This window comes from Rhinolophus sinicus, chromosome 3 (assembly GCF_057876585.1).
Source record: "Rhinolophus sinicus isolate RSI-liver-muscle chromosome 3, RSI-T2T, whole genome shotgun sequence".
NCBI lineage: Eukaryota > Metazoa > Chordata > Mammalia > Chiroptera > Rhinolophidae > Rhinolophus > Rhinolophus sinicus.
The window spans coordinates 154,121,829-154,148,264 of record NC_142503.1 but is presented as its reverse complement, the minus strand read 5'-3'; the positions used below and the strand labels follow the sequence as shown (position 1 = coordinate 154,148,264).

The window sequence follows — 26,436 nt, the reverse complement described above, 5'->3', positions numbered from 1 at the left end:
TATAGCAGTAGTTATATTCCTGGTATTATGCTAAGTGATGTATTCTCTGGGCCCATCTCTTTGTCTATAAAACGAGGATGATAATGATACTAATAGTACCTTCTTCATAAGGTTGCTTGAAAGGGTTACATGTGGTTAAGTAACCCACCTAACACATTCATAGATTGGAGGAGCTAGAATCTGGTTTTTCAGTCTGTACCATGCTGTTTCCTAAGTACACTGTGTTCTCCTTTCTCAGCTTTCTTCCCTTTACCATCTCGTCGTCTTCCCCAGGTTTTCTAGGTTGTCACAATGACTGATGGAAGTGAGATGTGAATGAAAAGTCCCATTTGACATCCCTTTTAGTGAACTACAAGATTTATGGCACTTTTTAAGCAGTGTTCAATTTTAATTTGCGATGTAAAACAATGTTTTATTAATCTTCATTTAAATCTTGATTTAAGATCTCTTCAAGAATTCAAAACTTTATGAGTGAGGTGGGTCAGAATGTTTTAGAAAGGAAGAGAGAGACAAGAAGTATAAAACTAAAGAAACGAAGAATTAGGAAACCTGCCACCCTTTTCTTTTCCTCTGATTTGAAATTTGGAGGTAGTCCAAGAGCTTTCCCTACTTGAGCTTCATTTGGATCAACTTTAACCAGTTTCTGTTTTTCCAAATGAACTTCTCAAGGGTAACCATTAGCTGCATGTTAATCGACACTGACGGCTTTTAAAGGTCAAGAAACAAAATAACCAAAATCCAAATGACATTGTAAACTACCTCCCCAGATTTATTTAATATGCACATCACCAGGGACACTGCCTTTCTTCCTAGGGAATGGGCAGGTCTGTGTCTGTCCCACCCTCAGTTCCACACAGACCCACACTGCTGACTCCCTCTTGTGGCCAGTTCCAACGACTTGGTTCTCCCATAGGCTCCTGGTTCTTAGTTTTCCCCTTTCTACATAAATGCGTTACTTCCTTATCACACCCCTAGTTGTATGGCTTTACATATATACCAGTTAAGTAGTGTGGGTCTCTTTTTGCCTGGCAAGAGGCCCATTGTTTGACATACAAGGTCACCAGGGAAAACGACACAGTTATCAGCTACAGCCTTTCACTTTTACTTGAGCTTCCCGGGAACTTGCCATGTGCCCTGTGGGGCACGTCATGTCTAAAGCCTTTTTCTTTTACCCAGATTTGTCCTTCCCCAAGTACCCGGGTTCCAAGTGGCAACTTTTATACTCCATATAAAAGCTCTATCTTGGTGTCTTCAGCTATTGATTACTCCAATTTATCATCTACTTAAAGTAGCTTTAATTCTAGCTCTCATTGGATGTGTCTTTCTTGAGGGAGAGGTGTTCTACTTTAGAAGTAACACATCTTCATTTTGGTAAATCTACAAAATATAGATAAGGAGAGAAAGATTATAACCATCTGTAATCCAATCATCTAGATTCAACTTGCTGGTAACATTTTGATGGATATTCCCACAGTGTTTGTCATCTACAAGTATACATTTTTTTCCAGAAATGTGATCACTTAGTATAATCCTGCCTTTTAGACTTGTTTCTTTTATTTTTTCTGAACTTAGACTCTTCCACAACATCGATTTTAATGATCACTCACAAAGGTGTGCTTTAATTTATTAAATCTGATGTTGTCCGCAGGCCTCATTCCAGGAGGATTTTCGTGTAGAAGAGGAGTGGACACCGACTAGAGACACTGAGAACAAGGACCCCATGATATGGTGTTTGGCTGTCTCTTAATGAGGAGGGCAAGTGTGCTTTTGTGGTCAAGTGTGAGATAGGCGGGTTCTGTAATGTGGAGCTTTGTTTGAAATTGTGTATTTCCACTCATGCAATAAATAGTGCCATTATATACCTAGTACCAAGGTATACAACCTTCTTGAGGTGTCTTCTGTCTCACAATGTAGGTACTTCAAAGTGATACTAGAGTATTATAATTAAGTGCACTTTTGATGACATATGAACTGAGAAAGCATTTATTTGTATGAAATATCTTTCAAAGACAATACAAACTGAATATTACGAGTTCTTTTTGTAGTAGATAAGGATTTCTTCATACTACTTGGAATGAAAAAATGTCATATTATTTGGAGCCTTTACTTGTAAAGAACAGCAAGAAGTATTCTATATTAACCATTGGAGGGTCTTTCACTATTTAGACTGTACCAGGACCGCAAGTCTGAACTCTGAGAAAAGGATCAGGGGATATGGGGATGTGGGTAGCTTTGCTATTTAGTCTATTGGTTTGCTTTGAAGATGCACCTTTCCAGGCCCTAAAATTTTAAGTTCATGCAACACCTCCTGCAGCTCCACTCACCTTCTGCTCTCAATAGTTAGTTAATGTGTGTGGTACATAGAGTCCCCTTGGGACCATGATGCTGTCTCCTTTCCAAGGTGCCTCTGCCTTGGGGATGCCAAATGTGAGTAGAGTGATAATATGGGCCACTATCTGAAATGGAAATCTCAATCATTCCAGTGGATCTGGAATCCATCTTGTATTTAAGACATTTCATCCTTAGAGCCTTGTTGAGTCTTAGTCATCCAATCAAACACAGTGGGGAAGAAGGGGATTCTTTAAACTAGCATGTCCCCACCTGGTTTGAAACATACAAATGATGTCAACTTTCAGCTGTGAGCAGGAAAATATGACTCCAGACAAATGTCTGCCTGCAGTTCTATGAAGAAAGGGAGACTTTCAAAGTGAAGTAAGTTCGCTGCAGCCAGCCTAGACCCGGGTGATTAGGCGTTGGGAACCGCTCCATCAGTATGAGCCTCAGGTAACTTCTGAAGGCAGTGTTAACATCACGGACTTTTACATCAGCATTTAGATTCTAGCTCTGTGGTTACAGACCAAGTACGCAACTTTAGAAGTTATTTAAACTCTCTGAGCCACAATTTGTATTTAAAAGTCAATTGCAATCTTGCAGGGTTGATGAAAGATGACATAAGGGATCTTTTGTAAAGGGCTTGGCCCAGAACAGGTGCCCACTGAAGTTAACTGTCTTTCTTCCTTTTTTTCCTTAAGTTCTCACCTGTGTCTAAAAATTTTAACCTGATATAGTAGCAATGAGTATAGTAACGAAATAGTACCGTTACCTTTATTACTACTACCAAAAATTAGATGATTTAGTAAGCAAATGCCAGATACTGTGTCATAATGGCTTTACATGGATTACTAATCAGCGTAACCCTAGAATGTAGTTACAACTATTAACTTCATGGAATACAAGCAGGTGAAAAAAACTGAGGCTTAAATAAATTAAGAAACTTGCCCAGACTCACACAGCTAGAAAGCGTCTATGACTAATGTGAATAAGTGAGTAATGTTTAGTCCCCAGTATCCACCATGAAATTAGAGCACAGTTACATTGCAAGGCAGGAAACTATAGGCTGTTTATGTCTAATTCTTCATAGTTACCAACAGGTGACAAAGTTTGTCAATTTACAGCATTTGCTGACTTGTCCATAACCTTAAATAACTTGGTAGAGTTGGTTGTGGCTTTCAAACAAGAATTAGTGAGTCCAGTGTAGCCAACAGAAGATGACCAAGAACTCTGAGATCAGATCTGAACTGTTGAATTATTTTCTAGCACTACTATGAACAGATGCATGAACCGACAATGTGGTTTATACACCCATATGGTCTTTGAATCCTCCTTAGAACATCCCTACCTCATGATTGTCCAAACTACTTGAACACCTCCAAAGATGGGGAACATATCACCTCTTACAGAAGTCTTTTTCACCTTTAGAGAACACTGATTGAAAATCCAAAAACAACAAAAGAACAAGACAAACAAATGAGAAACAAAAACTCATAGACACAGACAATAGTTTAGTGGTTACCAGAGGGTAAGGGGGATCAAATATATGGTGATGGAAGGAGAACTGACTCTGGGTGGTGAACACACAATGGGATTTATAGATGATGTAATACAGAATTATACACCTGAAATCTATGTAATTTTACTAACAATTGTCACCCCAATAAATTAAAAAAAAAAAAGAAAATCCTGCCTATTTGTGTATTAGTGGCCTACATGTGAATAAGCAAAACTTTTAAAACATCAGAAGAAAGTAGAGAAAAACATATTTATGATCTTGGAGAAGTGAATTATTTCTTAAGCAAAATCACAAGAGAAAAAAAGATATATCTGCTTACATTAAAAAAATTTTACATTTCTGTTTCTCAAAAGACATCACAAAAATATGAAAAATAAGTCACAGGGAGATGATATGTACAGCACTTATAAATGACCAAGAAGTAACGTCCAATGTGTGTATATGTGTTTAAGAGAAGGAAACAATACAATAAAACAACAACAACCAAAAAAAAAAAAAGGAAGAATCTAGACACTCCTTAAGGGAAAAAAAATAGAGATTGATTTGATTAACCTTGATTTTCATTTAGCTTGATAAACATTTAATTGTAATAATATTAGTCTGCAATTCTTTGCGCTCTTTCAATGTGGACTATGAACTAGTTTGTGTGTGTGTGTGTGTGTGTGTGTGTGTGTGTTTTAAGTTGTTTCATGTTTTCCATAAACTTTTCAAAAGCTGTATCTTCAAATGTAAATATAAACTTAATGTGCTTTAGCAAACTGAGCAGTTTTGAAAGTTTAACATGGGAAATTTATCCAAGGAAATTATTTTAGTAATAACCAAAATTTACTAAGCCTATTATGTACCTTGTGCTTTCTATGTCTAATCTCTAATCCTCGCAAAATAAAGGTAATAGGTACTGCTACTCTCACTTAGTAGATAACATTGGAGCTCAGAGCATTTTAATAACTTGGCGCGAAGGTCACACATATAGAAAGTGGCAGATCGATTGTGAACCCAAGTATGGAAGTCTCCAAAATTCACTGCTCTGTCTTTTCTTCACTCTGAAGATCACAGAAAAAGGCCACATGACCCAGCCTGGGTGCTCACAGAGGGCTTTGAAGAGGAAGGGATGTTTGAACGTTGTCCTAGAAGGATGAATTAGGAGTCTTGAACTCTGGTGGAGGGCAGGATGTGAAAGTTATGGAAGTGAGGGAATATAATGCTTTCAGGGAACAGCAAGTAAAGGACTGATTGCACTTTATGACTTACAAAAAGTACTTTAATGCAAAAATTCCCATTCTCGCTTCAGGAAGGCATTAACATCTTTCCCATCTTAGGGAAGAATACAAGGCATATTGGAGATGCAATGACTTGTGCAAGGACACGAAAAAAGTAAATTGCTGAACTAGAGCTCAAAGTCAACTTTTTCTGATGCCAGATTCTGTAGTGCTGCTCCTGCAGTGCTGTGGCAGTTACAAATGTTCACTGCATGTTTTCCATTCTAACCTCATTTCTGGTTTTATCATATTGTCCCTACTTTTATTTGCCTTCTGTTCCAATTCACCTACTTCTTTTTGTTTTATCTGATCACGCTGCACGTATTTTTGTATGTGCAACTATCAATGAACTAACTATCCGTGAACCGGGGCATACGTCGATAAATACTTCAATACCCACAGAAAGGAAGTTGTTTTGATATTTTTTATTCCCTTCCAGTTTTGGGCTTTAGGAAATCATATCTTTATCCAATTATGATGTTAAGGAATATATAATTGAGTATATTGCTAGTTTCATCGAATGCTCCATCAGAAACATGTTCCTATGTTGCTAGTCTTCTTGATGATGATTTTCCACGAGTATTTTTTTCTGTAAAGGGGACATGGCCATTCCCACACCCCTGGACATTAGACTGGTTATTTGCTGGTTTTCCAAAGCTAGTGAACCGTGAGGCTTCTGTAGGACTTCTCACTATCCCAAGTCTTCCCACTGGAGCCTCTTTAACAGGCTTCACGCTTTGTTCTTCCCATTCCAGGGGCATAGGTATGACACATATTAATTCTTTTTTATTGAGGCAATGTTGGTTTGTAATATTATATAAGTTTCAGGTGTACAAAGTTAGAATTCAATATCTGTATACACTAGAGTATGCTCACCAACGTAAGTCTAGTTTATTTAGGGTTCTTTCTCAGTGGATTACAGGTCTTTTCCATATTTACTATGTCAGCCTCTAGCCATTGATATATTTCCTGGGTCTTTGTTATGTAAATCACTTCAAATCCTGTTTGGAAACAAGGTATGGTAAAAAGAATGAATACACTTCCTGGGAGAACAAGGATTCTGTTTACAAAAGGTACAGCACTACTGTGCCTAGACTTCCTGCTTATGCCAATTGCATGCTTTAATTGATTAGGTGTAAACAAGGTGTATAGTTGCAACTCAAGGCCTGGGGAAAAGGGTCTCTTTCTCTTATCTAGCTGCCTAGAGAGGAGATGGGTTCAAGATAAACAGCGTTGAGTGGTTAAAAGCGCACAGGATAAGAAGCCAGATGGATCTGGGTGAGAGTCCCAGCTCTGCTCTTAATGGATGTGCGATTTTGGACAAGTTGTTTATCTTCTACGAGCTATAGAAGATGATTTAGGAATTCAATAAGACCCAGTATATAGTGAATGTTCAGGAAAAGTTATATTATTATTGGGAGAGTTTCTTTGAAATAACAATTTCAAAGCTTTGAATACAAGATGATGGTGAACTTTATGTGGTCACAAGGCACAAAACAATGAAACAACTGGAGTGATCAGTTTCCACTGATGGGTTGGGTTGTTTTTCACTTTCTCCCCACAGTGATTTCAGAATCAGGAAGGAAACCAGGCCTCTAACTGTGGATACAGCTGCAGCTATGGGTTTAAGTGAATGAATAACTGGAGTGTATTTCTGGGTAAGTAATTTAATTTTTCTGTAGCTTACTTTCTCTTCTGTAGAATACTGATTCATGGAAAACTAATGGTTTGGGAAAACCCTCTAGATAGAGATTGTGTTTATAGCCATACTTACGTGGTTCTGGGAACATGGAAATACTGGTATCACAATTACTCATATCCCATGTCCTGCTTTCAGTGGCATTTACCCACTGACAAAATGTTTGTGTTCATATCACAAAGGCCTTCAGGAGAGTGAAAGCCATTTTCACTCACTAAGGCCTAATTTGAAGTGAGCTGGCACATATCAACAGGACATAACGCAGTTGGTCTCTGTTTTAGAGACCATTGAGTTAGGAATTTGTAGATTGACCTGACGAATCAAATAGAAATGATACAGTCAGAGCCTTGGGCACCCTGCTTGCGAGTGTGGCTTCAGCAGGAATGGTTACTGCTCCCTGGCTGCATATTGATCCATGCTCCACCACCTCTCTCTGCCCCCCAAAAAGCATATATTAGAGGAGAACAGTGATCAATTAAGAAAGAAAGCATTAATTACTACCCAGAGAAAACATTCACTCTCCTTACCTTTAAGGATTTGGAAATAATGGTGCTTATTCTAAAGTCAGGATAGTGGGAAACACTTATTAGTAGACTGAGTCGCTTTAAGAATTAATATTCTGGGTGTAAAATGCAACACAAGCCCCACACACAATGCTTGACACACAACAGACTCTGCATTATAATGAACTGAGTGAATGGAGGAAGGAAAGGAGGAAAGGAGGGAGGGAGAGACAGAGACAGAGACAGAGACAGAGACAGACAGAGACAGACAGAGAGAGAGGGAGACAGACAGAGAGGGAGAGAGAACAAAAAAGCTAGGATTCACAATATGTGGGCTGCGATTCATAGTTTGAATGACCCTAGATGAGTCTCTTAACCTGAGACTCAGTTTCTCATCTGGTTAACAGAAGCAATGTCCACTTCACTGGTTTGTTATAAAAAAAAGAAATGGAATACCACAGTTAGAGAGATATGTGGTTAAAAGCACCTGACAGTCATAAGACCTGGATTGTAGATCAGGTTCAATTCAACACAATATAATTGAATGCTCATCAAATATTTACTGAGCACTTATTCTTTGCCTGGTATTGTATCCCCAGGTGCTGGAATTGGATAAGAGATGAATAAGACAGCTAGGCTTGTCCTTGGATAGGACAACTGGGATGAAGGCAGACCAGGTTATGCATTGAAGCACTTGTATTTTACATATATTCATAATCGGTCCCCCAAACTCTACTCTGGTTGAATTGCCCCAGTCCTTGCCCTCAAGAAATTCAGCTTATTAGGGGAGACAAACCTGTAAACCAAAAATCCCAAAGCAGCATGCTGAACGCGGCAGTAGTACATAGACCGCTTATGGAGGGAATGAGGAGGCGCTGGTGAACTGTGGTGGGGTTGTTGGGTAAAGGATCCTGAACGCATGATGTCTGGCTGAATTATGGAAAATGAACAGGAGTCCTACAGAGAGAAAAAGCAGAGAAAGCATTTCAGATAACAGGAAGCATCACATGCAGAGCCAAATAAACAGGAAATTGCTAGTTCCAGGTCCTGCCATTAACTAGCCTTATTTAACCTTTATGGAATTTCCTTCTCTCTCAGGGCTTCCAGTTTTCTCACCTTAGAAAATAAAGGTTGGGGGTGGAAAGATGCAACCTAGATTTTCTGTAAGACTGTATAACTGGATACCTCCATGCTGGAGCAGAGAGAAAAGCGGTAGCTTGGGAAATATGTTATTTTAAGGGCATGATCCAGAAGCCCCATCTTTTGTGACAAGATGACAGGCAGAACCTGAAGTCATCCAGAAATTTTTGCACACATTAATTCACCCACGTCACCAGTGTTTATGGCATTGACTGAGCCAGGCCCTGTGCTGTTAAGGAGGCCAGCGTCCAGCACAGGTACGCAGGAATAACTAATACACGAGTACCATGGAAACCATATTGGTCAGTACATGGCAGGTGCGTGGGGGCAGTAAAATAGAAGTCCTTAAAGCGTGTGAGTCATGTGAAGGGTGACAGGATTTAGCTCCTAGCAAAAAGGAATTCACTTTCTCCAAGAGGCCGCCAATATTTTCAGCTGCCAGTTGTCCCTTGGCAGGGCAATGAGGCTTCCTTTTTTCACCTGCAACTTTTCACAGGCTTGTACACGGGGCTTCGGGCAAGCAGAGCGGATGCAAATCCCAGAGGGTGCCTGCTGACCAGAGGGCGCCTGCTCCGGCGACAGCTTTGCTCACACTTGGGCACCAACTGCAGGGACGCCCAGCGTCCGCGGGAAGGGGTGGCCTGAAAGGCGGACTGTCCAGGGCCTCCAGGGATTGGGCTCCCGGCCAGGGGGCGGGACTCAGGCTACCAATATAAGAGAGGAGCGCCACTGTCCCGGCCACAGTGCTGAAGCTAGCGACTCGTCCGTGACCAGGAGGCAAGAGCACTGAATTTGTAACTCTTGATCCAGAGTGACTGAAGAAGAGGAAAAGGTTTGATTTCTATTTTGTCGTTTATTTTGTATTAATGAATGTAAGGCCGGGCGGGTTTGTGGGTGCGAGAGAGCTCGGCTGAGACTGACCGGGAGGTAGACGCGTTGGTACCCTCAGACGGCCCAGGGGAGGGGTCCAGCCACGTCTCAAGCGGCCCCCAGACGTCCAAACTCAACAGCTTCTCTTCCCCGCAGGAGCGCTTCTTCCCGTCACTCCTAGCCCCCGTCTTGCAAGATGCGGCTCCTCGGGAAACTCCGCGCCTCCACCGCGGGCAGCGCTGCTCCGGAGCCCGCCTTCTCCAATGTGCTCACCCCGGGTCGCATCCCTGAGTTCTGCATCCCGCCGCGGCTGCCAGTGCCCTGCGCGCCTGAATCGCAGCCCCCGGCCGCCGCTGTGCCCCGGCGGTGCGCAGCGGAGCCCGACCTGTGGCCCAGAGGAGCTGACGACGGCGCGGGGCGCACGGACTGGGACCCGCGCTCGCAGGCCGCCCTCTCGTTGCCGCACCTGCCCCGCGTGCGCACCGCCTATGGCTTCTGCGCGCTTCTGGAGAGCCCGCACACCCGCCGCAAGGAGTCGCTCTTCCTGGGCTGCCCCAGCGCCTCCACGCTCCTGCACCCTCCCGCCGCCGGGCCCGTGCTCCGCGCGCGGGCCAACACCTACGGCAGCGGAGGAGACGCCCCCATCGGATCACCGGGCGGAGGCTCCTCCCGCACCTCCACGGTCACGGGCGGCCCCCGCCTGCCCCGGGACGCGCTCGCCCCGCGGTCCCGCGGCCGCCGCCTCCTGCGCGCCCCCGAAGTGCTACTGAACCGCGCGCTGCGGGCTCGGAGGGGTCGTGGCCTGGCCCGCGCCCGCTCCGTCTCCAGCGGGGACGAGGACGAGGAGCGTGGCGCTGGCTCCGGGTCCCCGGCCCGGGACCCCTTTACATCTGCTCCGCAGCCTCCCAACTCGCGGCCCGAACGTCTGGAGGCAGAGGGCACAGTGACTCTGGGTGGTGCCGGCGGCGCCCTGCGCCTGGCCGCCGAGTACAGTCGGCCAAGCGGGCGCCTCCGCATCCGGCTGCTCGGTGCCGACGGCCCGGCGGGAGGAGCTGCTAAGTTCCCCGCAGTCGGCTGCCGCGTCAGCTTCGTCCTGCAGCCGCCGGGCAAGACGCGCCAGCGGCGCAGCGCCGTGGTGCGCCGGAGCTGCAAGGCGGTCTTTGACCAGGACTTTTGCTTCGACGGGCTCTCGGAGGACGAGGTGCGCCGCCTGGAGGTGCGCGTCAAGGCGGAGAACAAGGGCGGCGGTCTGGAGCGGGGCCGCCTGCTGGGCCAGGGCGAGCTGCTGCTGGGCTCCCTCCTGCTGCTCTGAGGGCACACAGGTCTCAGGCCCTGCCTGTGGGGACTCGCTGCTCACTGGGGACTCTCACTCGGACACTGACAGCCGCTTTGTACAAATTAAATATTATTTATTCATTTTTCTATTCATAATCTTGCTTTATTGACATTTTAGTTCTTAGCTGTCTGCTTTTGTCATCGTTTATTGGTAGGGAAGGACAAAATAAGGACCCCTTCCTCTCTTCACAGCATCCAATCCCCTTTTCCAGGACATTTTTAATTTAGAGGCAAAAAGAGTTGGCTTGTCACTAGAAGAGAAAGGAACTACACCCCATCTGCGTTGTTTTTCCTCCCTGCTTTATATTAATGCTAAATGGTTTAAAAAGAAAAGTTATTCCTTCAGAGTCATGCCCAATGCTAATATGCATATGTACAGCTTTACATATTTGATGTGGCACAGGTTCCTATCTTCATTCGTGCACACATGCGCATCAGAATAAGGACACCCTAGTGGGGAAAGAATTCTTTTCCCATTGAGAAAGACAGGATTCTGTTGAAAGGCAAGTCTCCAAAAATTGCTAAGGGAAGGGGAACCAAAATGGATGGATGGTCATGTAGGGAATAGACATTCCTGGCATCCCCCTCTTCCTTCTTCTTAGAAGGTCAGAAAAGGTCTCCCTAAGACCTGAGGAAGGAATCATCTGCGAGAGAAACTTAATCTATTCAAATTACCTCTTAATGTGTCCATATGACCCATTAATACATCCAAACCAGAATTCTTGATTTTTCCCTCCCAAATCTCCTCCTCCCCTAGTCTTCCTTTCTTTTTTCTTTCTTCTTTCTTCCTTTCTTTCTTTCTTTCTTTCCTTTCTCTCTCTCTCTCTCTCTCTCTCTCTCTCTCTCTCTCTCTCTCTCTCTCCTTCCTTCTTCCTGCCTTCTTTCTTTTTTAGTCTTCTTTATTTCAATAAATGGCACCATCATTCTTTCTTTCACACAAACCAAGAGTCTGGAATCATTCTTATCTTTTCTCTCTCATATTCCAGTTTTCTCAGATGTAAATGTCCCTCCTCCTTAGAGTGCCCTCCCCTGTCCATCCTATCTAACAAAGGTGGGGGGAGTATCATTGGCACTATCACTGCTTATTCTTCTTCATAGCACTTATTACTACCTGACGTCATATTATACATTTTTTTGTTGTTTACCTTCTCTTCCACTAGAATGTGTGCTTTATAAAGGCAGGAACTTTGTTTATGCATTGCTCTATTTCTAGTGCCTAGAATAGAGTCTGGCACATAGTAGACACTCAATAAATACTGATTAAATGTTGAATGAATATAGGAAGAGATGAAATCAATAGAGAAGAGTAAAGGACCTAAGACCAAGCCTTGACACAAGCCAACATTCGTACATTCAATAGATGGGGAGAAGTCAGTATAGGAGAAAGAGAAGCAGCAGCCAGTGGGGTAGGGGAAAGACTGGACGCATGTGGATTCATGGAAGCCAAGACAGGAAAGTATTCCAAGAAGGAGGGGATGTTCAACTCATTTAAATCTTGCAAGGGACTCAAGAAAAATGAGAACAGAGAAATGCTATTGGCATTGGCAAGATGAAGGTTAGCAATCAATTTGACTAGAGCAGTTCCATGAGAGTAGTGACAAGACGAGGCAGACTAGACTGGGTTAAAACATGAAAGGAAGGTGAAAAAGTACAGAAAGTTTTGGAAAAGGGGAGAGGAGAAAAAGTGCTCTAGCTGGAAGAGAATACTGAGTCAAAGGAGATTTGTTTTAATGTGAAAGAATCCAACACATTTGGAATATCCAGAATAGAGGGGGATATCATCAGTGAAGAGAAAGAAAACCAGCAATAACTGTTGGAGCAGAGTCTGGAAAAGCAAGAGTGTCCAGAACATACATCGGTAGAAGCAGTGATCAAGAACGCATGTTCCTGATACATACCTTGTTCTGTATCTCTGCTCTGCCACCCACAGCACCATTCCATCCTCAGGTGGGACCCACTTGTAGTCGTAGGATGTTGGCTGAGAACAGCTGTGACTACCCCGTGATTTCTCATTAGCGTTCAGGCTGGAGAGAAGGCCTTGTTTCTGCAGGCATTTCCATAGGACTGAGAAAGAACTTTCCCAGAAGGCCCCAGCAAATTTCTCTATGTACAGTAGCCCGCCCTCCCTTATCCACAGTTTCACTTTGTGCCATTTTAGTTACCCGTGGTCAATTATAGTCTGAAAATATTAAATGGAAATTTCCAGAAATAAACAATTCATGAGTTTTAAATTGCACACCATTCTGAGCAACGAGCATGATAAAATCTCCCATCGTCCTGCTCCGTACCACCCAGGACATGAAGCATCCCTTCGTCCAGCATCTACATGCTGTATGTGTTACCTGCCCATTAGACACTTAGTCATCAGATCTACTGTCACAGTTTCACATGCTTGTGTCCAAGTAACACTTGTTTTACTTAATAATGACTCCAAAGGTCCAGGGTATTGATGTTGGCAATTCAGATATGCCAAAGAGAGGCTGTAAAGTATTTTCTTTAAGTGAAAACGTATGTATGTATAGGAAAAAACATAGTATATAGAGGGTTGGTACTATCCACAGTTTCAGACATCCACTGGGGGTCTTGGAACATATCTCTCTGTGGTTAAGGGAGGACCACTATATTTTAGTGGCCCACATTGGGTTGCACTCTCAATCATGAACCACTCCCTGCAAGGGGAAAAGTATTAGTCTTAGAGATATAGGGCTTATCTCTGTAGCTGAGTGCAAGATCAGTGTCTACTGAGCCAGATGCTTCTTCCTGTTAGGAAATAAGAAAGGGGAAATGAGGTGGAATATTAGAAAGAGCAGAAAGTCTGAGGCCAAAAAGACCCAGCTTCAAATATAGGCTCTATCAGATAGTTGTGTGATCTTTGAGCAAACATTTCTTTGAACCTCAGTTTTGTCTTTTCTGAAATATTACGTGTGAAGATGCCAAGGGTTAAATGAGATAATTGCATTTAGTTACATAAGATTCATAGTAACAGAGGCAGGCAGCATTTTATTTTCAAATATAAGTTGAACATCCCCTCTTTATCTCATGCGGATGAATATAATTTTGCTGAGTGGCTTTATGTACATCTGTAGTTCTCGTCTTGAGTCTGTACAAAGGGCTTAGTCTACTTGGGAACGTGTGTGGGTGACTGCACTAAATGACACAAACACAAAGAATTACATCTTTCTATTCCACTGATTATACACTTTAGACTCCATCTGCCATGTTCCAGAGAGGAACAACAGCTCAGCTGATGTGTGCTTCTAAAATCCAACCATTTTGATGAGTTTTCATCATTTGTGACTATCCAGGCCTTGATAAGATAGCCTCATGTGACCAGACACTAGTATTTATCCTGACAGGGAAAATCCCTATTTTATTTTATTTGGCAAAAGGTATAGGATTTATTTTCCAGATTGGTAACAGTTCCTGATTTTACAAAGAGACAGTGTCTCCTGTCTCTGTCTGTCAGGAGACAGTGCTTCATTTGTCCGAACTGTCCATGCAGCATCTGGATCTTTGTCACTTCCTCCTCCTGGTCACCTGGACCAGAGCCACCATATCTTCCTCCTTTACGCACCCTGTTTGCACTGCCCTCTTCACCACGATCAAGTTTTTTACTTTTAATAATTTGAGGTTTACAGAACAGTTGCCAAAACAGTACAATGAGTTCCCTCAGGCTCTTCACCAGATTCTCCAAATGTTAACGTTTTGCCATATTTGTTTATATTGTTATCATTATTCATTTATATCTATCTACCTGTCTGTTTATCTATCTATCTATCTATCTATCTATCTATCTATCTATCTATCTATCTATCTATCTGTCTATCTGTCTATCTGTCTATCTCTATCTTTCTGTCATCTATCTATTTTTTTTTCCTGAAAGATTTGGGAGTAAGTTGCAGACATGTGCCCCTTTTATTCTTAAATGCTTCAGTACAGATTTCCTAAAAATAAAGATACTGTCTTTTATAATTCCCTTATTAAAAAAATGGGGAATTAATATTGATTCAATACTACTGGTAATCTGCAGACCCTATTCAAATTTTTCTAACTGGCCTATAATGTTTTGGGTTGTTTTTTAAGGAAAAGAAATTCCTGGATCACAAGTTGCATTCAGTTGGCACGTCTCTTTAACCTTTCATCTCAGGCTTTCATGATCTTGACATTTTTATAAGTTCAGGTCAGTTCATATATATATATAAATGTGTGTGTGTATGTATCACATTTCCAAGTTTAGATTTGTCTGATACTCTCTTGTAGTTAGATCCAGGCTATGCATTTCTGGCAGAAATAGCACAGAAGTAATGTGTTTTCTCAATGTATCATCAGAGTCACACATATCAATTTGTCTCATTACTAGTGATGTTAACTTTGACGATGTGATTAAAGTAATGGTGTTTATCAGGTTTCTCCACTATGAAGTTATTATTTTCCTCTTTTTAATTAATAAATCTCCTATGAGCTTCAGGTAGTTGGGGAGAAGTGGGAGGACAGTCAAAGCAAACCAGAGCTTTATCAGCACTAACCTTCCTTCCCCCGTTCTTCCTCTAACTTCCCATAACCCATATACCATAAGAGGAGCTTCTGGGTGTCAGTAGAATTACAGTAGACAGTCACACATTTCTATCACTCTTTGTAAAATTTATTGTAGGAGGTCTTTGTTTCCAAAACTCTATTACTTAAAAAAAAAATGTCTGTTAAAGTAAAAAACAAAACAAAACAAAAACCTGACTTGATGCACTTAATGGTACAGGGAGGAGGAAAGAAACAGAACTAAAATTTATATTTTAACTTTAGTTTTGGTTTACTGAATAAATTAATAAATATAGGATAATCTGTAAATGGACACATAAAATTATATGTGTATGGACACATAAAATTACATATGTCCATAATTTTAGCAGTTCACAGTAGAGAATTTGGATATAGTGTGGTTTAGACTAAAAACTAATGGCTCAGAGATATTGATTAAAGAGTATAAACTTTCAGTTATAAGATGAATAAGTTCTGGAAACCTAATGTGTAGCATGGTGACTGTAGTTAATAATAGTATATTATGTACTTGAAATCTGCTAAGAGAGTAGACCTTGTGTTCTCACCACACACAAAAAAAATAGTAACAATGGAAGTGATGAATATGTTAATTAGTTTGATTATGGTAGTCATTTCACAATGTATACATATATCAAAACATCACATTGTACACCTTAAGTATATACAATTTTTATTTGTAAAAAATAAATTAATTAAAATGTTTCTTTAAAAAATAAAAACAGCTCAAAAAGACTGATTTGTCTCTAATGGGACACCTGCATGACTCATTATCTATTCTCATTTGATTATATTTTTCTTCTCTTGGGGTCAAATTAGAGTCATTCTAAATTTATTCCATGGCCATTCTAAAATTCCTCAGTGGAAATTTCAGGGCCATCCCAACACTGGGGTGAGCAGTGCTGATAGCAGCTCCAAGGAGGGAAAAAATCAGTGTCTGCAGAGACGGACAGAGCCTAGTGAGTAACACGTAACGTGAATATCCTTGCTGTGTTGGGATGGTGGGATTGGATCGTGCTATTTCTTGACTCATAATATTTTTTCAAAGTTGAGTTTATAGTTTAAAAAAAACAAAAACACCATAGTTGATTTTACAGAGATCTGTCTTAGACCCTGCAGGAATCATCCTTGAGCAAAGTACTTAATCTGGATAAGCATCAGCTCTACCTACATTACAAGACTATTTAAAGATCAAAGGAGGTGATCTTTAAAATAATCATCTGGAAACTGAAGAGGAGGCAGCCTGGGAATAACAATGAGCTGTCAGGGGCTTTCCTTAGAGCAGGAAACTGACATGGAAAAGAGTGACAGGCAGGCAAGCCTGCCAAACATGGGTTTGTGGGGATTTGGCACTTAGTAATAGTGAGGCTGATGACATTGTTGATAATGAACATTTACTGTGTATTTCTTATTAAGAAACCATGCTGAGGACTTCACAGGCACAGATTTATTTCATTCTCACAACAATCCTCTACCTATGAGGTAGGCATAGAGAGAAAACTAAGGTTCAGAAATCAAAGCCGAGATTTTCAAGTGAGGCAATTGCAGAGCTGGGCCTATACCCCAGGCTATACAAGGTTATGGTTAAGAGCATGGATTTCTGGAATCCAACTGTGTCTCTTCTACTTATGAGCTATGTGACTCTCAGAGATTTACCTTTTTTCTCTGTGCCTCGGTTTCCTCATTTTGAAATAGAAATGTTATGTCATTGACTTTGGAGAATACTTAATTCTCGTGAGGAGTGTCAATTAATGTGTAAAATACTAGCCTGTTCCAAGCCTTTATACACATATCAAGCACCTGGTTATGTTGATCCCATCACACCAGGACTGAGTTGAAAGGACATCTGAGGAACCCAGAGCCAGAGTGGGGCCTCATTCTTAGCTGGAAGTTGAGATTCCTGGCTCTTCTGGCTGACTTGGCCCCTGTTCTGTTCTGGCCCCTGACCCTGTCCCGATGTTGACTTCCATCCCCTGATCCAGGTAACTCTGGGCCTGCTCTGCCTGATCCCACCTGTTGTGGAGATGTTGAGACTAATTCTGCGTACCTGTCAAGCCCCTGGCCCTGGGGTGCCAGGGACGACAGGTCTCAATCACCTGAGTGAGTGTGAGAACAGAACCTCTGTGGGTTCCCCAAGCTGCTTGTATCAGTACCTCAGGAGCTGAGGTTACGGAGAGCAATGCTAGGAGAAGAGAGGTTATTACTGGAGAAAACCCCTGTGGGGGCAGAGCCCCAGAAAGTAGTTTCCAGGCTCTCGGCCTCACATAGACAGGTGCTGGCTCAGGTAGTAAATGGCCATCAACTGTGATTGTATGGCCATCAGCTGTGGCTGGTTGGCCGTCAGCTGTAACCAGTGAGCCATTGGCCACTAATATAACTGCTGTGGCTACGCTAGCAGAAAGAGAAGAGAAGAAGAATGGGGGCTAGCAAGAAGATGGCGGCTGGGCTGTCAAGCCTGGATGGCGGTTTGCGGACAGTGTGGATCCAGCCTCCAGTGAGAGTATAGTACCGCCAGAGAGAATATAGTGATATGACTCCCCTACCTATGGCTCCGTGGGTGTTCCTTTTTGGCCTCACCATATCCTGCGTTATGAGGGGAGCGGGACCAGAGACCCCGCAGGCCGCCCAGCACAACAAATGGCGCCGCGAGCAGGGTCTCCCGCATGACAACCCCTAAGCCAGGTGAGGGACAAATTTTCATCTATGGAGGGGTATGATTTAGAGATAAGAGACCATTTGCCCCTTTGAGGTATCCTGGGCTGTACCCCTTCTCAAAGCAAGGAGAGAAGAGTCAGTGATGGGGGTACTCATGCACTGGCATGAGCTAGTTTCTCCCCAACATCTCAGCAAAGAAAGCTTGGATTCTGTCCCATGTGATAAAGGCCAAAGCTTTTGCTTCTGGAAGTGAGGTCCTCTAAGAAAGAGAACAAGGGCAGTGCCAGGGTATCTCTCAGACTTCCAGAGCAGAACCAAGCCTGGCTTCAGAGGATCAGGTTTACAGCTTGTCTTACTCTCGTGGGCCAGGTAGGAAGCCTATATGGAAGTCTTGTCAAATCCCCCCGGGGCTGAAGGCCTTAGGTGGTAGGAACATTTGGGGATGGGCTGCAGGCTTCTGAGGGGCAGGCAGGGGAGGCCAAGCTGCAGTTGGTACATGGAGCTCACACCCAGAGCTGCTTGGGAGCAAAGAAAGGCCAGGGGCAAGGGAGCCGAGGGCATTGGCAAAGGAGTGGGTGGTACAAGTGGACAGGGGGGTGAAGAGAAGAGGGCTGACAGGCAGAATGAAGGAGCCTGGGAGTGGCTGTGTCTCAATGCAACTGTGGAACAGTGTAACTGGAGTAAGGGATAAGAACAAGAAAGGAAAGTGTATTCAGGGGTGGAAAGCTAGGACTCTGTTGAGATAGACAATTATTGGCACTGTCTTTGGAGGTTTGATCTGGGTGGTGTGTTTCATTTTAAAAAGTAATATTTATCAGTTCATTCGGAGTACAACGCATTGTTCTAATGCTTTAAATTTATTAAGATATTTCACCATCATGGCAACCTATTATTATTACTACTTTGCAGACCAAACTGAGCAACAGTGAAATCTAATAACTTGCCCAAGGTCGCATGATCAGGAGTGTGTAGAGCTTAGATTTGAAGCTAGGCAGGCTGACATAAGAGATCAAGCTCCTCACACCAGTTCCTCTCTGGAGAAGACTCCAGATATGAGAGCTGGGGTGCCTGCTGCAGGCTGGGACAGGTGGGTAGGGGAGCTGAGGGACAGCACAAATCAAGGCTTAGAGAGAATATCCTAACGCAGTGAGATATTAGTACTATGACTGCACCAGGACTCAAACATAGAAGTATGTTCACCTTCCAGAAGTTTTTTCTGAAGACGAATATTTTAAGGACACTTTTAAAAAATAAAAAAAGTAGATACAGGAGCTGGCCCAGTGGCTCAGGCGGTTGGAGCCCCTAACTACGAAGGCTGCTGGTTCGATTCCCACATGGGCCAGTGGGCTCTCAACCACAAGGTTGCTGGTTCTACTCCTCGAGTCCTGCAGGTGGGCTCTGCTCCCTGCAACTAAGATTGAACACGGCACCTTGAGCTGAGCTGCCTTCCAGATGGCTCAGTTGGTTGGAGCGCGGGCTCTCAACCACAAAGTTGCCGGTTCAACTCCTGCAAGGGATGGTGGGCTGCGCCCCCTGCAACTAGCAACGGCAACTGGACCTGGAGCTGAGCTGCGCCCTCCACAACTAAGACTGAAAAGACAACAACTTGACTTGGAAAAAAGTCCTGGAAGTACACACTATTCCCCAATAAAGTCCTGTTTCCCTCCCCCAATAAAATATTTAAAAAACAAAAAAGTAGATACATTCTTTGAAAGGAGACAAATAACAATAATTAGTAATACAACTAACGAGCAGAAGCAGAGGATAAAAAACTTTAAGGGCTTGAATGGAACATCTGTTGTGGTTTTGTTTTCATGTAAATCACATGACAGGAAACTCCAAACAGTTTAATCAGTTCTGTTCTTTGTGTTTCCATTCACCATAATGTGGTCATGGCCACATGGTCAGTTTTGTTCCAATGAATAAAAATACAGAAAAGGAAAGGCGAGAAAAATAAGGGAGGGTGGAGGGAGGAGAGGAGGGCAGGTTTTCTATGCTCTCAGCTTACCACAAAGTGCGTTATGGTCTGTACTGTGTTTTCCTTCTACAACAGGCTACTGTTGGGCTCCTCTTCTTCTAAAGAGGAAAGAGTGTGTATGGAACATTAGAGAAGGTTTATGGAGCACTTGCTCTGTGCTGCCTTCAAGGAACATAGAATCTTGTGGAAAAGAAGTCATGTCTACAAAGCAAGACAAAGTGGAAGGGATCTAACAGAGGCAGATGTGAAGATGAAGAAGGCTGCTTAGATCTGACTTTTATAGGACGACCTGACTGGTTGGGTTGATCTGCTGCCCTGACCTTCTGCTTTGTCCCTTCTGGCTCCCTGAGTGGGAACCCAGCACCTGGACTTGCCCTGACGGGGTTTAACTCTGTTCACAAGGTGCTTCCCTTCTGCGCATGTTGGGGGCTCCATGAGGGAAGGTGATACAGGTGGAGAATTTTATTTTCATCGAGGTTCATCCAGAGGTCTGGGTCTGCTCAGGGCACGGGGAGGTCTGGACTGACAGAATTGTCTCGTATGACCTGCTCGTGCCTGGGAGGCTGGGCCCAGCGCCAAGACCAAGGATGGGAGGAAAGAGGTTGCCATCTTATAGGAAGGCTGGCTTGCTGAGGGCTGGAGAGGGCACATTCATTTTCAGGTTGTGAGGAACAAGGGAAGAGAGCCTAGGAAGAGGGTTGGGGAAGGCCTACTGCAGGCTCTACGCCCACAGCACGAGGCCTGCTTCCCTATCTGCTCTCCCACCTCCCCAGAATCTGCTCCCAGAAGCTTATATGGGAACTGAATATGTATAAAATTGGTTCTATTTTTATGCCTTCCTATGTTATGCTTTCTGAGATGTTTTATTATTTCTGCTTGGAGCTCCATTGTGTTTCCATGAACTTTAGCTTTAACTTGCTTTATTTATTTATTTATTTATTTTAAGATTTTATTCGGGAAGGGGAACAGGACTTTATTGGGGAACAGTGTGTACTTCCAGGACTTTTTTCCAAGTCAAGTTGTTGTTCTTTCAGTCTTAGTTGTGGAGGGAGCAGCTCAGCTCCAGGCCAGTTGCCGTTGCTAGTTGCAGGGGGCGCAGCCCACCATCCCTTGCGGGAGTCCAACCGGCAATCTTGTGGTTGAGAGGATGCACTCCAATCAACTGAGCCATCTGGGAGCTCAGCAACAGCTCAGCTCAAGGTGCCATGTTCAATCTTAGTTGCAGGGGGCGCTGCTGCAGCCCACCATCCCTTGCGGGAGTCGAGGAATCGAACTAGCAACCTTGTGGTTGAGAGCCCACTGGCCCATGTGGGAATCGAACCGGCAGCCTTCCGAGTTAGGAGCATGGAGCTCTAACTGCCTGAGCCACCAGGCTGGCCCCAAACTTGCTCTATTTTAACTTCTCTTCCCCAAGCCAACCTTTCCCCAATTCCTCTTAAATGTAAAGGCAAGGTTTTTGTTTAAAGGAACACTCCAAGAAATCCTACCTATAATTTTGCTTTTCTTTTGATGGATTTCCCTGCTATTTGTAGGGAGGAAGAGTGATGTCAGACCATCGGAGTCCCATTAGGCTCATCCACTTAATACCTGTGTGGCCTCAGTGTGGGAACAGAGTCCCAGAGAGAGCAGTTTCCAGGCTCTCGGCCTCACGTGGGAAGGTGCTGGCTCGGTTATTAGATAGCCATCAGCTGTAATCAGATGGCCATCCGCTGTGGCTGCGTGGCCATCAGTTGTTACCGGTTAGCCATTAGTCACTAATATAACTGCCGTGGCTACGCTAGGGGGTTGGTTGGTTGGTGGGTTGGCAGAGAAGCAGACGGCGGATTACGGATCGTGTGGCTCCTGCTTCCTGTGTCTCCAACCCAGCTGCCAGTGAGAATATAGTGGTATGACTCCCCTATCCCTGGCTCTGTTGATGTTCCTTTTTGGCCTCACCATAACCTGAGTTCTTGTGCAGGGAGTGGGAGCTGAGACCCTGCATAACACTCAGGTAAGTTACTTAAATTATATCAGCCTGTTTTCTCACTTGCAAAGTGGAGTTGATAATAAAAACAGTAATAGCCACCTAATTTAGGATTGCACAAAAAGTTAGAGATAACACATGCAAAGACCCTGGCATAACACCTGGCACATAATAAACACCCAGTAATGGATAACCATTTATGTTGTCTTAAAACAGGTCATTTCTGTACTTTTTAACACCCTGGTAAACAACCCACAGCACAGTCCTGGGAACTGGTAACTCTTACCTCGTGAGAATTGCTCAGAACTTACAGAGCTTTCAAGAATGTCCTGTTTGGGGGGAAGTTTAATATTTCATAGGTTGTTTGGATGTAAGTATCAAAATAAGCTCAGTTTTCACTGTGAAATGAGATCTTTTTTATTGTCTGTCTTGACACCTGTGGGGACAGAGCCAGGAGTGCAGTTTCCAGGCTGTTGGCCTCATGTGGAAAGGTGCTGGCTCTAGTATTAAATGGCTATCAACTGTGATTGGATGGCCATCAGCTGTGGCTAGTTGGCCATCACCTGTAACCAGTGAGCCACTGGCGACTAATATAACTGCCACGGCTACGCTAGCAGCAGATGGGAGCTAGCAAGAAGATGGTGGCTGAGCTAGCAAGGGCAGATTGCAGTTAGCATGGCAGATTGCAGCTAGCAAGTGAGGTTGGTTGGCAGAGAGAAGTGGACGGTGGATGGCAGATCGTGTGGCTCCTGCTTCCTGTGTCTTCGACCCAGTCGCCAACGCGACTGTAGGGGTATGACCCCCCTACCTATGGCTCCGTGGGTGTTGCTTTTTGGCCTCACCAGGTCCTGCGTTCTTTCGTGGGGAGCGGGACTGGAGGCCCACATGACATCCTGCATGACAACACCCTAGAATCCAATTTCCCCAAGGTCAGGATTCGTGTCTTGCCTTGCTGACTACTGTATACCCAGTACCTAGAATAGTACCTGGCACATAGTAGGCACTCAATAAGTATTTCCTGATGAATAAATGTATAGTCAGATTATTTCCAGTAAACTGCTTAAGGAAGCAAGGAAAGCTGTGTCTATATCTATGTATCTATATAGCCATTCTTTTTATATCTCTGACAACACTGGTAATCACACTAAGCATAGATAAATACATACCTTATCTTGGGCTTGCATGGGAGAACAGCAGAGGCTGACGGAGGACTTGAGGAAAGTTCACTGTGTGTGACATGCTCTGGGAGGCACAAGGAAGCATCACAGAATCCCTCATGGCTCCCAAACAGGGCCTTGGATGTGGCTGAGAGCCAGCTGGTCCACGCAGAAAGGCCTGGTATCAGAACCAGGAAGAAGCAGAGTGAGGGAGCCCAGGGGCCAGAGGCCATGGTGAGATATGACCACCTGCAGTGAGGCCCGTTCATAAAGATAAGGACCAGATAAGGACCCCCAAGCTACTGCTCAGCAGAGCCAGCCTCCCCGACACTGGCTCTTGGTACAAACACCTCCCATCGGAAAGAGGTAGAGAAAGTTGGAGTATCTTTTTTTAAAAGATTTTTATTAAAATATAGCTAACATACAATATTAGTTTCAGGTGTACACAATAGTTATTCAACGATTATATTCCTAAAGAAGTGATCACCATAAGTCCAGCAACCATCTGACACTGTACCACACTATTACAATATTAATAACTGTATTTCCTATGCGGTACATTACATCCCCATGACTTGTTTGTTTTATATCTGAAAATTTGAACCTCTTATTCCCCTTCACCTTTCCCCACCTTTAAAAAATTTTCAATTAGAATTTATATTAATTTCAGGTGTACAGCATAGTGGTTAGACATTCATGTAATTTAACAAGTGATCCCCCGATTAGTACCCACCTGGTACTAGTATAGGGTTATGACTATACTAGTATAGTCATGACTAGTATAGTCATAATACATAGTTATTATACATAGTTATTATATTATTGACTATATTCCCTATACTTTACATCCCCGTGATTATTTTATAACTACTAATTTGTACTTCTTAATGCCTTCACCTTTGTCACCCTGTCCCTAACCGCCTCCCATCTATCACCCCAATAAATCTAATGCCCATCTGACACCATACATAGTTATTACAATATTATTGACTATATTCCTTATGCTGTACCCTACATCCCCATGACTACTGTATAACAACCAACTTGTACTTCTGAATCCCTTCCCCTTTTTCACCTATTCCCAACATCTCTCCTGTCTGGCAACCAGCAAAATGTTCTCTGTATCTGAGTTTGTATCTATTTTGTTTGTTTATTTTGTTCTGTAGATTACACAAATAAGTGATATCACATTGCATCTGTCTTTCACTATCTGACATACTCCACTCAGCACAATACCCTTCAGGTCCATCCATGCTGCCAGAGATGGTGCGCACCCATTGCCTTCCATGGCTGAGCAATATTCTAATGTATGTATGTACCACCTCCTTTTTTTTTTCCCCTTAAATATGTAATATTTATTCTTTAAAGGATAAACATAGTTCTAAAGACAAAGAAAATATAACAATAGTAGTAGAGGAAATTTAAATGGAAGTTATGTGTGCCAATTTGTCTTCTATTATTTGCAGATACTACTACATGCTTATAATAATGCTTTAAAATAAGAGATTTTGTTGTCTTTTTGCAGAGGAGGAAACTAAAACACAGAAAGGCTAAGAAAAGGGGGTCAAATATATGGTGATGGAAGGAGAACTGACTCTGGGTGGTGAACACACAATATGATATATAGACGATGCCCTACAGAACTGTACACTACAAACCTATTTAAGTTTACTAACAATTGTCATCCCAATGAATTTTAATCAAAAAAGAGAAAAAAGAAAAGAAAGAAAGGCTAAGTAACTTTTCCAAAGACAGCCAAAATTGTTGAGCTGGGATTTGATTACTGACCATCTATATCTGGAGTCTGTGTACTCAACTACTATGCAGGAGTGTGTCTCACATTTCAACCCTTGTACACTGGCTATAATTTCTTACGTTATCGATACTGTAGATTTATCACTCAAGATATTTAATTTATTTCATAATGTGCTTATAGTCGTGAGCCACTTAATGACGAGGATATGTTCTGAGAAATGTGCCATTAGGCAATTTCTTCCTTGTGTGAACATCGTAGAGTGCACTGACACAAACCTAGATGGTACCATCCACTACACACCAATAGTGTATAGTGTAGCCAATTGCTCCCAGGCTACAAGCCTGTACAGCATGTTACTGCACTGAATACTGAAAGCGATTGCAACACAATGGTAAGTATGTGTGTATCTAAACATGTCTAATCATAGAAAAGTTACAGTAAAAATATAGTATAAAGATAAATAAGTGGAACACATGTATAAGGCACGTAGCATGGATGGAGCTTGCAGGACTGGAAGTTGCTCTGGGTGAGTCAGTGAGTGAGTGCTGAGTAAATGTGAAAGCCTAGGATATACTGGACACTACTGTAGACTTTATAAACATTGTACACTTACACTACACTAAACTTATAAAAATAATTTTCTTTCTCACTAATAAATCAACCTTAACTTACTGTAACTCTTTTGCTTTGTAAACTTCTAAATTTGTTTAACATTTCAACTCTTCTGTAATAACAGTGTAAAACACAAACACATTGTATAGCTATACAAAAATATTTCCTTTATATTCTATTTTAGAAGCTTTTTTCTTTTTCTTTTTTGTTTTTGTTTGTTTGTTTTGTTTACTTTTTAAAGCATTTTTGTTAAAAACTTAGGCACAAACATACACATTAGCCTAGGCCTACACAGGGTTAAGATAGTCAGTACCACTGTTTTCCACCTATCCCACTTTCCATCTTATCCCACTGGAAGGTCTCCAGGGGCAATCAGATGCATGGAGCTGTCATCTCCCTTGGTAACAATGCCTTCTTCTGGAATACCACTTGAAGGACCTGCCTGAGGCCCTTTTTAGAGAAGGTATCACTCTTTTCAGAAATATTGTACCACCTCCTTTTTATCCATTCTTCCATCATCAGACACCCAGGCTGCCTCCACATCTTGGCCTTTGTAAACAATGCTGCAATGAACATATAGATGCATATGTCGCTTGGATGTAACATTGTGGGTTTCTTCAGATAATTACCCAGAAGTGGGATTACTGGGTTCTTTTGTGTCACTTCTTATAGCCTTTGTTTTAAAGTCTATTTTGCCTGGTATACTCCAGCTTTTTTGTTTGTTTCCATTTTCATGAAATATCTTTTTTTCATCCATTTACTTTCAGTCTGTGTGTCTCTTTTGATCTAAATTGAGTCTCTGTTGGCAGCATATGTGTTTTTTTATCCATTCAGCCACCCTATCTTTTGATTGGAGCCTTTAATTCATTCACATTTAAAGTAATTGTTGATAGATATGTAGTTATTGCCATTTTATTATTCATAGATTTGATTTTTTCCCCTTTGTCTTAAAGAAGTCCCTCTAACATTTCTTGTAATACTGGTTTGATGGTGATGAACTTCGTTAGCTTTTTCTTGTCTGGAAAGCTCTTTATCTGTCTTTCGATTCTAAGTGCTAGCTTTGCTGGGTAGAGTAATCTTGGTTGTAGGCTCTGCCTACATCACTTTG

The 26,436-nt window shown here is 42.8% G+C and overlaps 1 protein-coding gene and 1 long non-coding RNA gene across 4 annotated transcripts in view; both read left to right on the top strand.

Annotated features, from left to right (window-relative positions):
- Positions 1–5,030, top strand: part of LOC109460187 (uncharacterized) — an 82,981-nt gene extending 77,951 nt beyond the window's left edge. For all 3 annotated transcript variants that reach the window (XR_012494738.2, XR_012494737.2, XR_012494739.2), the window contains exon 3: positions 1,649–5,030. This is a non-coding gene — a long non-coding RNA (uncharacterized LOC109460187). The remainder of the gene's footprint in view (positions 1–1,648) is intronic.
- A 1,599-nt stretch (positions 5,031–6,629) lies between these two features.
- Positions 6,630–10,745, top strand: LOC109460185 (C2 calcium-dependent domain-containing protein 4A). The gene is made up of 3 exons (XM_088797261.1): positions 6,630–6,767; positions 8,948–9,283; positions 9,478–10,745. The coding sequence occupies exon 3, from the start codon at positions 9,518–9,520 to the stop codon at positions 10,631–10,633; it is 1,116 nt and encodes a 371-aa protein (XP_088653387.1). The 5' UTR covers positions 6,630–6,767; positions 8,948–9,283; positions 9,478–9,517; the 3' UTR covers positions 10,634–10,745.
- Positions 10,746–26,436: the final 15,691 nt, after the last annotated feature.

Coding starts and splice junctions, on each gene's coding strand:
- LOC109460185 (XM_088797261.1), top strand. CDS start 9,518: ATGCGGCTCCTCGGGAAACTCCGCGCCTCCACCGCGGGCAGCGCTGCT.